The sequence below is a fragment of the Polistes dominula genome, unplaced genomic scaffold (assembly GCF_049000335.1).
Source record: "Polistes dominula isolate Pdom_NZ unplaced genomic scaffold, Pdom_raw_medaka contig_73, whole genome shotgun sequence".
Classification (NCBI taxonomy): domain Eukaryota; kingdom Metazoa; phylum Arthropoda; class Insecta; order Hymenoptera; family Vespidae; genus Polistes; species Polistes dominula.
In genome coordinates, this window is record NW_028300951.1 from 7529046 (window position 1) to 7540097 (window position 11052).

The following is an 11052-nucleotide window of genomic DNA, read 5'->3' on the forward strand; positions in this document are numbered from 1 at the left end:
AATTTTATGTATTTTATAAGCATTTTAAAAAGTTGTAGAATGCGCCATGTGTTTGAAAAAAGTTTGTGTCGGTAATGCAGTTCCCACTTATCGATAATTTCGATTACTCGTAGGACAAATTTCAATAGTTATGTACGGATGGTAAATAAATTTGTATCTATTGTTGATAATAATTGTAGTTTCTGTTATCATCGGATGTATCGCCATCTATCGTGAAAATACAAAATTTCTTAGTACTGTGAAAAAGTCAGCTTCATTTTAAATATAATATAGTCTCTTTATACATTAGAATAAAGGTATTGTCTTTGTTAATTATATTTGTATATACATTTATTTATACTAAAGAATGTTAAATTGAACAAATATTACTTTAATATAATATATTCATTATATATTCGTACAAATATTTTTTATTTTTTAATCGTATTTCTTAAATAACTTTTTAAAATGATTTTTTTTTATTAATAACATTAATAATTTACGATAGAATAATTATATTATGTTATTAAAAGTCACTTTAATGTTAAATTAAATTAAATTTAATTTAATATTTCAGTTTGATAGTGGTCAATTATAGATACAAAAGTAAGCACGTGAGTGACAAACAGTTAGCTCTTTTCACATCAGTTGCTGCAAAGTTCTCAAAGAGTGAACATCTTAGACATTTTCATTTATACTTATACCTTTAATAATTAATATTTCGGATTATTATACATTTATTTAAACATTTGACATAACATACGTATATTATTTAGATTTATAATTCATTATAAATGTGCAAATAATTTTTATTGAAAATTTGTTTAGGTAACTTGTAACATCAAGTTTGTGCATACCAAAGACTTAAAAAGGAATAAAATCACGTGGACAGCTTTGATCATTTTCGAGCGGATTTTCATTTATATTTCAACGAGCAAAAATCACCCATGATTCATAAACTTCCATTTAAAGGTATACTTAAAAAATTGTAAAATACGTATTTTTAATTATTCGACATTTATTTAAAACAATCTATAGTTTATATGTAATATTTTATTATATATAATTTAATAGTAAACAAACAATAGTGCATTTGTTCGAACGTTACATTATTGTGACGCACTTTTAAATCTAAAAATTAATTTTAACTGCAGGAAGAAAAGTATGACCAATAAAATAGTGCAAATAAAAAGGTCCTAATAGATAATGCCGCATACAAGCGATGTAACTAACAAATGATGTACGTTGTTTATGGTCTTAAATGGAAAATATTTTGACTTCTGTCAATCTTCCATCTTGAACGTACTATCCATCCTTTTTATTTATTTTTTTCTTCGCTTATTCGCAAGAGGCACAAAGTATTAAAAGGGACGATGAAATCTATGATTAATTGTCAATCATAGTAATGAGTTTCTTCTTTAAACGTCTATTTTCTAGTTAGTCTAGCATTCTTGGATGAAAAATCTGTATTTACACCCGTATTCTGTGTACAACTTCGAAATAACGTCAAATATTATAATAACATATTATTATAAAGATATATAAGAATATACATGCTCGTGATACTTTACAAATGCATTATTTACAATGTTTACACTTATTCTCTTTCTCTCTCATGTTCTTTTTTTCTCTCCTTCATCATTTATCATTTTTTACTCTATAACTTTACACATTTTACAAATACACTTATCGTTAACGCGTACTTCTTTTTTGTACAAATATACACACGTATCTCTTCTTCTTTTTTTTTTTTTATTCTCTTCGTCTTCTTCCTCCTCTTATTCTTATTTTGGCAAAAATAATAAATAGTAATCCTTAGGTAGGCAGGTACAATTTATTTGAGGCGGCAGGAATTCTTCTATATGTGCCTACATAATTAAATATATGCTTATTGCAAATCATCGATGATTCGTTTGTTTAATCATTACTATCGCATAACGTATGTGCATTCTATCGCAGTTCTATATACGCAAATGAATATTCTATTCTCATTATTATTAATATAATTATTATTATTAATATTATTATTAATATTATTATTAATATTATTATTATTTTACTTTGAATTTTGTACGTTGTACACATGGTCATAGCACACATTTGTCATTTCATTTGCTCTGCGTGTAAATATTATATATAAAATTATTGTTATTATTTATTTTATTTATTATTATTAGTTATTATTATTATTAGTTATTATTATTATTTATCATCAATTGCTAATGCCGATACCTTTTCCCTAGCTTTTTTAACATGTTTGCTTTGAAAGGATCAACTCATGGTTACAGAACTAAAGGATTACATAATTATATAGATTACGTTTAAGATAAAAAAATAAAAATAATAAAATAATATTGTCTTTTGTCAAGATCTCTTCTTCGCAAAAATCTAGATAATCAATGCTCATTGTCTATTGGATATACATTTATATCATTTAATTCTGCCGTCACTCGTTCAACGTTTCCTGCCTTTCCACGGTGATCTATGCTATATTATATTTCATATTATTCGTTGACAATACAATTAAAATAAATGGAATGGGGCCAAGTAAAACATATAGGACGGCATGTTATATATATATGTATAAAAAATATTTAAAATAGAGAAGAAGAAAAATGATCTCGATTTTTCTTGTTCTTTTTCTTTTAGTCGCATGCTCACTTACAATCTATAATTTTGATTATTATTCCAAATAGGTCATAAATATAATCCAAAAATATTATATACCTCAATCGTTATAAAAATTAATTTTCTATTTCTTTTTAGTTTCTTTTTTTGTTTTGTTTTTATCAATAAAAATACATGCAATTGGTTTATATTTTATTGATCAAAAAAACGCGAAAGGATCATGCACACTCGGGAGAATCATACCATCATAAAAACATACATAATATATTCACACGTTCATTGTTCATCGTTTAAGGAGAATGTAATGAGAAGAAAAAAAATCTATCATACAGAGAGAAGACAAATTCTCTGTAATGAACAGTCTCTCGCTCTTTCTAATATGATGTTCTTTGTGTTTTTCAGGGGTCGCAATTAAAAATAATTCTTCTTCTTCAAACACAGATATTATAGATCTTCGTAAAGATCTATTTATCGGATCAATTATTCTTTATAGAAAGAAAAATATTTTGATCGATCGATTGTTAAAAATTTGAATGGAAGATTTAACGACAACCACAACCTAGTACCGCCATGTCCTGATAATTCTTCAAGACGACCTTGTTCTCCTCGTCAAGATAGAGCATACTGATCGAGCTCAAGGCCGTAGGCACGCAACATGCTTTCGGAACCATACTAGGTTTAGTCGAGTAAACCAAGTTTTGTACGATCGCGTGATTAGTCGAGTTCAGATGGTCCGCCAAAGGAAACGGGCAATCTCCGTGGCAATAGAAGGCGTCGTATCCGGGAGGAGCAACAATCCAATCGTTCCAAGCAACGTCGGCAAAGTCTACGTACAGCGGATGTCGACGACAATTTTCTCGACCATCCTTTCGTCTGTTCTTTCTTAAAGCTGCGCGTCTCGCACGTCTATCCAAAATCTCTTTCCCAGAAGTCACCCTGAATTTACCGTCGTCCATATAAGCTAACAATGTCGGACGATTGAGCATCCACGTTTCCGTTTCTTCATCTATGCTACGCTTTAATCTAATATGTCGTTTATTCAATTTTGTCGTTCCAGTTATAACGTCAACTAGAAGACCGTAATTAGTTTTGTTATTGCTTATCCACCTTTGTACCGCCGGATGAACGTCCAAATTCACCGTAGCATTTTTCCTCAAATTTATCACCTTGCTATCGATCAATCTCAATATCGGAGAACTTTTTCCTTTTTTCCCTGGACGGACGATATCGTAAACGAGTATTCTTCCATACTTTGTTGTTTCTGGTTTGTCATCATGTTCTTCCTCATGTTCTTCCTCTTCTTCTTCTATCGGGACACGCGATAAACTTAACTCAGCGGCTTGTAACTTTTCATTCAATGGTAAGTGCTGCAGGTCGAACAACAGACGAAATTTATTTGGATGTCGAAATTTGTTGTCCAATTCACTCTCTGGAACAAGAAAGAAAGAAAGAAATGACGGGTGATGATTATTATTATTATCATCTGCCATAATGATCTCTATCCTCTACCCAATCGCTCTATTTTCTATTTCTGGAATACATCATAAGGTTTTTAGTGTGAGAAACCAACCGACCAACTTTCCCCATAAAAAAGGATCCTCTCATAAAGCTGCAAATGAGTCATCGTCGAAAAAGCACTTGCCCGACCGGTATTATCTTTTGACCAATAAGAAATATCTTTTCAACGTCTTTCTCCTTTGAAATATCTCGAACGGATAAAGAACTTTAAAAAGGATATAATACTAACCGACATGGTAAAAGGTACGAACTGTGTTCGCCGATCGTGCATTAATGCCTGGCTTTGCGATGGCCGACATGCGAATGGACTTCTGACGTGAGTAAAGCTTTTTCAGAGATTCCGGCACGTAAGCGGGACCCGTGGGTGTAGGCCTTTTGCTGATGCCCAAAAGGGCAAGAAGTCTGCTCTCAAGAGCAGCAATAATTTCTTTATTTAGCCCTTTCGGGTATAGTTTATTAATGGATTGTTTTGGTTTTGGAACGGCCCCCAGATGTACTTCATTACTTGAACTCGCGCTTGTATACATCAGCAGCATGCTGATTACTGCCACTAACATCAATCTCATCAGTAGCAGCATGCGCATCGTGACAAAGTCATTCATTGACTTTACCTTTCCTGAAACATTCCAATTCAAATTGCTATTTATAGATATATAAAGGATGCAACGTGTTGTGTTGAAAGACTAAGTTGAACAAATAAAAAAATACGTGGAAGATCGGCAGACATTAATAAAGAAGAAGAAGAAGAAGAAGAAGAAGAAGAAGAAGAAGAAAAAGAGCAAATAGAAAATTAAAGATCATTTAAAAGATTTTGAACAACTATTAATCATCGCGTTTCGTTTAAATTCTTTGATTTCCCGCCACTTAAAATGGCGTCGTCTCTCGAGCGGTGGTCCACTACACACGTAAACGTTCGTCTTCCTAAACGATTTGGGTGGTCCAGGTAAGCTCTCTCTTCTTTTTTATTTGTTACGAAAATTAATAAAATACATCCCTTTCTTTTTTGTTTACAGGATACGCATAGATCTCTTCGAAAAAAGAAATGAAAGATGATTGTATTTCAATGATTAAAAGCGCGATTTCGCGCGTTCCTCGTTTTTATCAATTTAAACGTTAAAAGTGTCGGATTTAAATATAGAAGCAATGTTGGGACGAAGAATTATTAATTAAGAGGTAAACAAAATTCTTTATCATCATTTATATTCTTTGATATTCCGCATCAGAAGAGAATTTCGCGTAAATTGCTTAGGAATGACTAAGAAGAATCGCGACGCTTCCACTTATACATGTGAATCATTCGTTTCAATATACATATATCTTTATAACGCATGTTGAAAAAAACTCAAATGTTGTTTCTTTCGTAGTACGCGCGCGTTCAAACCAAGGTTAAGATTTCCATAAGATTGCGAAATATCTTTTATTTTCAACTTACGAATGCGCGTAATTCTGATATCTTTAACTATGAAATTTTTCATACTAATGGAATTTTATTTTTCAAATTATTATTATTATTGTTATTATTATTATCTGTGAAAAAGAAACATTCGAGAAGAATAATAACTTTCTTCTATATTCGATAGACGAGAGGAACGATGGAATACGAAATTCGCCAACAAGACGGCGGACGTTCGTTCGTTCGTTATTACTGACCGTTCGCAAAAGGTTAATATAAAAGAAGAAAAAACAAGAGGAAGAGAAGAGGAAGAGGAGGAGCTGAAAAACAATGGTTCATTAGGTATCCAAAAAATGAAGATAGAACAGAAAAGATTGAACGATGACGTAGGAGGAGGAAAGAAAGAAAGAAAGAAAGAAAGAAAGAAAGAAAGAAAGAAAGAAAGAGAGTAAGAGAGTAAGAGAGTAAGAGAGAAAGAGAGAAAGGGATATTTAACGTAGCAGCATGCTTGGATCGTTGCGTTGGCGAGGGCGAGAAAGAGACAGAAAGAGAGAGAAGGAGAGAAGAAGAAGTAGGAGGAGGGAGAAGAGAATAAAAAGAGAAAGATATAGTGGTACTAGGGAAGAGGAGTGGGAGCAGAGCCAAGCTGTCTGCTGACTCTGGCGATCTCCGAGTGCCGAGGAGGCGAGCGCTCCTACGACGACATTAAGTAATATCCCGAAGTCCTTTCTTCGAACGGCTTCCAACACAGTCTTACTACGTGCCGCGCCGACTCGTTTTTCAAGGACAATGGATTTATCCGCGAACGCATTCGCGCGGAAAAGGCGTCACGCTTGCATTCCACGCGTTGCAGCGTACCAGAGCATTATGCCAACAACATCAAAAGAGAGGCTGCTGGTTGCTGCTATTGCTATTGCTATTACTATTGCTGTTGCTATTGCTATTGCTATTGCTATTGCTATTGCTATTGCTATTGCTATTGCTATTGCTATTGCTATTGCTATTGCTATTGCTATTGCTATTGCTATTGCTATTTTGCTATTGCTATTGCTATTGCTATTGCTATTGCTATTGCTATTTTGCTATTGCTATTGCTATTGCTATTTTGCTATTGCTATTGCTATTGCTATTACTATTGCTATTGCTATTGCTATTGCTATTGCTATTGCAATTTTGCTATTGCTATTGCTATTGCTATTGCTATTGCTATTTTGCTATTGCTATTGCTATTGCTATTTTGCTATTGCTATTGCTATTGCTATTGCTATTGCTATTGCTATTGCTATTTTGCTATTGCTATTGCTATTGCTATTGCTATTGCTATTGCTATTTTGCTATTGCTATTGCTATTGCTATTGCTATTGCTATTTTGCTATTGCTATTGCTATTGCTATTTTGCTATTGCTATTGCTATTGCTATTGCTATTGCTATTGCTATTGCTATTGCTATTTTGCTATTGCTATTGCTATTGCTATTGCTATTGCTATTTTGCTATTGCTATTGCTATTGCTATTGCTATTGCTATTTTGCTATTGCTATTGCTATTGCTATTGCTATTGCTATTGCTATTTTGCTATTGCTATTGCTATTGCTATTGCTATTGATATTTTGCTATTGCTATTGCTATTGCTATTGCTATTGATATTTTGCTATTGCTATTGCTATTGCTATTGCTATTGCTATTTTGCTATTGCTATTGCTATTGCTATTGCTATTGCTATTGCTATTGCTATTGCTATTGCTATTGCTATTGCTATTTTGCTATTGCTATTGCTATTGCTATTGCTATTTTGCTATTGCTATTGCTATTGCTATTGCTATTGCTATTGCTATTGCTATTTTGCTATTGCTATTGCTATTGCTATTGCTATTGCTATTTTGCTATTGCTATGGCTATTGCTATTGCTATTGCTATTGCTATTGCTATTGCTATTGCTATTTTGCTATTGCTATTGCTATTGCTATTGCTATTGCTATTGCTATTTTGCTATTGCTATTGCTATTGCTATTGCTATTGCTATTGCTATTGCTATTTTGCTACTGCTATTGCTATTGCTATTGCTATTGCTATTTTGCTATTGCTATTGCTATTGCTATTGCTATTTTGCTATTGCTATTGCTATTGCTATTGCTATTGCTATTGCTATTTTGCTATTGCTATTGCTATTGCTATTGCTATTGCTATTTTGCTATTGCTATTGCTATTGCTATTGCTATTGCTATTGCTATTTTGCTATTGCTATTGCTATTGCTATTGCTATTGCTATTGCTATTTTGCTATTGCTATTTTGCTATTGCTATTGCTATTGCTATTGCTATTGATATTTTGCTATTGCTATTTTGCTATTGCTATTGCTATTGCTATTGCTATTGCTATTGCTATTGCTATTGCTATTTTGCTATTGCTATTGCTATTGCTATTGCTATTGCTATTTTGCTATTGCTATTGCTATTGCTATTGCTATTGCTATTTTGCTATTGCTATTGCTATTGCTATTGCTATTGCTATTTTGCTATTGCTATTGCTATTGCTATTGCTATTTTGCTATTGCTATTGCTATTGCTATTGCTATTGCTATTTTGCTATTGCTATTGCTATTGCTATTGCTATTGCTATTGCTATTGCTATTGCTATTTTGCTATTGCTATTGCTATTGCTATTGCTATTGCTATTTTGCTATTGCTATTGCTATTTTGCTATTGCTATTGCTATTGCTATTGCTATTTTGCTATTGCTATTGCTATTGCTATTGCTATTTTGCTATTGCTATTGCTATTGCTATTTTGCTATTGCTATTGCTATTGCTATTTTGCTATTGCTATTGCTACTGCTATTGCTATTGCTACTGCTATTGCTACTACTACTGCTATTGCTATTGCTATTGCTATTGCTATTGCTATTGCTATTGCTACTGCTACTGCTATTGCTACTGCTATTGCTATTGCTATTGCTATTGCTACTGCTACTGCTATTGCTACTGCTATTGCTATTGCTATTGCTATTGCTATTGCTATTGCTATTGCTATTGCTATTGCTATTGCTATTGCTATTGCTATTGCTATTGCTATTGCTATTGCTATTGCTACTGCTACTGCTATTGCTATTGCTATTGCTATTGCTATTGCTATTGCTACTGCTACTGCTGTTATTACTGTTACTCTTACTCTAGCCGTTGCTCTTTCCTCTTTCTACTGTTGCTAATAGTTTCGGATTATCTGTAGGATTATCCGCTCGTTAAAGTTACCTGCTAAAATACATCCCCTCGAGAGATAACATCGTCAACTTGAAATCTATTATCTCTAATCTGTCTATTTTTCTTTCTTCCTTTGTTTCTTTTTTTTATTTTCAGCACCCTATTCTACCCTATATCGTTTTCTATCTTCGACAGGTCTAGCTACATCAAAGGCACTCAGGTAAACCAACAGCTCGACCCAAATGGAAAGGAAAATGTGGATAGGGAAGAGGCACTTTCGAGAAGAGGACCTCCCACGCGCTCCGACAAAATGCCTTTCCTCTGACCCCTTCAATTCGAATTCTTTTATCTCTCTTTTTTTCGTTTTCTCTTTCTCTTTAGACGTAACTCATTCTTTCTCATTTTTAGAATATGCAATATGAGATGAATTAAATTTCGCGCTTACGACCGAGATTGATTATCATTTCTATATGGAAGAGAAAAATATACACGGTCATGGCCCGAAGATCATCAATACACAGAGTGAAGAGAATCAACAGGAATAATAGCAACAGCAATAGCAACAGATACGGCAGTAACAGTAGTAGCAGCAAGAGCACGTCATCATCCAAAGTAATCGAGCCGTGAGATACTAAACGAAGAAGATGACGACGAAGAGGATGACGATGATAAGAGGAAGGAAGTGGGTCGAAGTTAATTCTTAGACAGAGGATCCAAATGAGAAAGATGTTCATAAAAATGAGATAATTAGATAGATAGATATTACAGATAAATAGATAGATAAGTAGAGGAAGATAGAAATAAGGAAAGAGTGAGAGAGAGGAGAGAGAGAGAGAGAGAAAGGATTCTTCCTACCGTCCGCCATCCTCCCGTTATATTATCCTCTTCCACTCTAACTCTTAAACGCGTTAAAAATCATTCGCTCACCAAACTCTCCTCAATCGTAAGTCCGTAGTACGGGCAGCCACGACATCTCAACGAGTCCCGTACACCGCAAACTTGTAAGCTCACTCTCTCGCACTTTCGTAGGTACACTCAAGTATACCGACACTGTTAAACTTATTTCTTTCTTTCTCTGTCCACGCGAATCTCCCACGGGCCGAATGTAAAAAGCGCGAAAAGGCACTTTCGAACGAGCGAAATGGAACTCGGTATGGTGGTGTGTAGTTTATTCCTCTTCTTTCAATTCTTTTTCTTCTTCTTTTCTTACTTTTATTTTTATTCTTCTTCTTCTCTTTCTTCTTCTTCTTCTTGTTTTCTTCTTGTCTCTTCTTTTTTATTCGAGAATCTCCAAGAGAGTCTTAATTATTTATATTCCACTCCCTTTTCCACGGAGCAGCAGCATGCTACTACACAACTATCTGTTTCCAGCCGTCGTCTCTCTACAGGTATCTCTCTCTTTTTCTTCCTCCTCCTTCTTCTACTTCTCGACCTCCCCCTCCTCCTTCTCTTCTCCTCCTCCTCCTCTTTCTCCTATACCCACACCCACCGATACACACTGGCACGCACGTCGGTTATATACTCCTCGAGGAGTCGAGCGAGTAAACGCTCGAATCGTATATCGCGAGTCAAGAGTCGTAACGACAAACGAACCTGTCGTATCCGCGATTCCTACGTGTCTCTCTCTCTCTTTCTATTACTATTTCTATCTATATCTATCTATCTATATATCTATCTATCTATGTATCTATGTATCTATATATCTATCTATCTATCTATATATCTATCTATCTATCTATGTATCTATGTATCTATCTATCTATCTATCTATCTATCTATCTATCTATCTATCTATCGATCTATGTATCTATGTATCTATATATCTATCTATCTATCTATCTATCTAACGCGTTTTCACCTGCGTTCGTATAAATATAGATGCGCGCGTAAGTCGATCCGATAGCAGCCGAGTTTCACCGCGACGCATGTGACGACATTCGTAATATAACAGAAGAAAGACAAATAAATAAAAAGAGAGAGACATAGGAGAAAATAATAAAATAGATTAGAAAATAATACATTTAATTTATGTCATAAGAAAAATATATAATTATTGTAACTTTTTTTTTTTGTAGAGAAGAAGAATGAAAAGGAAAAAAAATGATCGTGATCTTATTTTTATTTAAAAAAAAAAAAACTTTTTTCTCGAAAACGATATATAAACTTCTTTTTTCGATGACGGTACGTCGTAGCGATGCAATGTGTGAGAGAGCTCTGGCCCCCTCACATCAGGCCCCTTCGCCATCAGCTTCATCCTCCTTCCCCTTTCCTTCCCTTCTCACCTCTCTCTTTCTCTCTTTCTGTCCCTCTTCTACCCTTCCCATCCCTACACTTACTCC

At 33.9% G+C, this 11052-nt stretch overlaps 1 protein-coding gene and 1 long non-coding RNA gene across 3 annotated transcripts in view; one reads left to right on the top strand and one right to left on the bottom strand.

Moving 5' to 3' along the window:
• The window catches only part of LOC107069083 (uncharacterized), a 35014-nt gene extending 33279 nt beyond the window's left edge, over positions 1 to 1735 (top strand). Inside the window, exon 5 of the long non-coding RNA XR_016176445.1 lies at positions 808 to 1735. This is a non-coding gene — a long non-coding RNA (uncharacterized LOC107069083). The remainder of the gene's footprint in view (positions 1 to 807) is intronic.
• Positions 1013 to 10130, bottom strand: LOC107069113 (protein decapentaplegic). Of its 2 annotated transcripts, none has more exons than XM_089172098.1 (3): positions 9569 to 10130; positions 4355 to 4741; positions 1013 to 4036 (listed from the first exon to the last, which is right to left on the bottom strand). In XM_089172098.1, the coding sequence occupies exons 1-3, from the start codon at positions 9576 to 9578 to the stop codon at positions 3150 to 3152; spliced, it is 1284 nt and encodes a 427-aa protein (XP_089028224.1). In that variant the 5' UTR covers positions 9579 to 10130; the 3' UTR covers positions 1013 to 3149. The 2 variants fall into 2 exon arrangements, with proteins under 2 accessions (XP_089028224.1, XP_015181595.1); XM_015326109.2 differs by having other exon boundaries at positions 9641 to 10124.
• Positions 10131 to 11052: the final 922 nt, after the last annotated feature.

Coding starts and splice junctions, on each gene's coding strand:
- LOC107069113 (XM_089172098.1), bottom strand. Junction 4,037..4,354: donor TCGTACCTTTTACCATGTCG/GTTAGTATTATA, acceptor TTCTTGTTCCAG/AGAGTGAATTGGACAACAAA.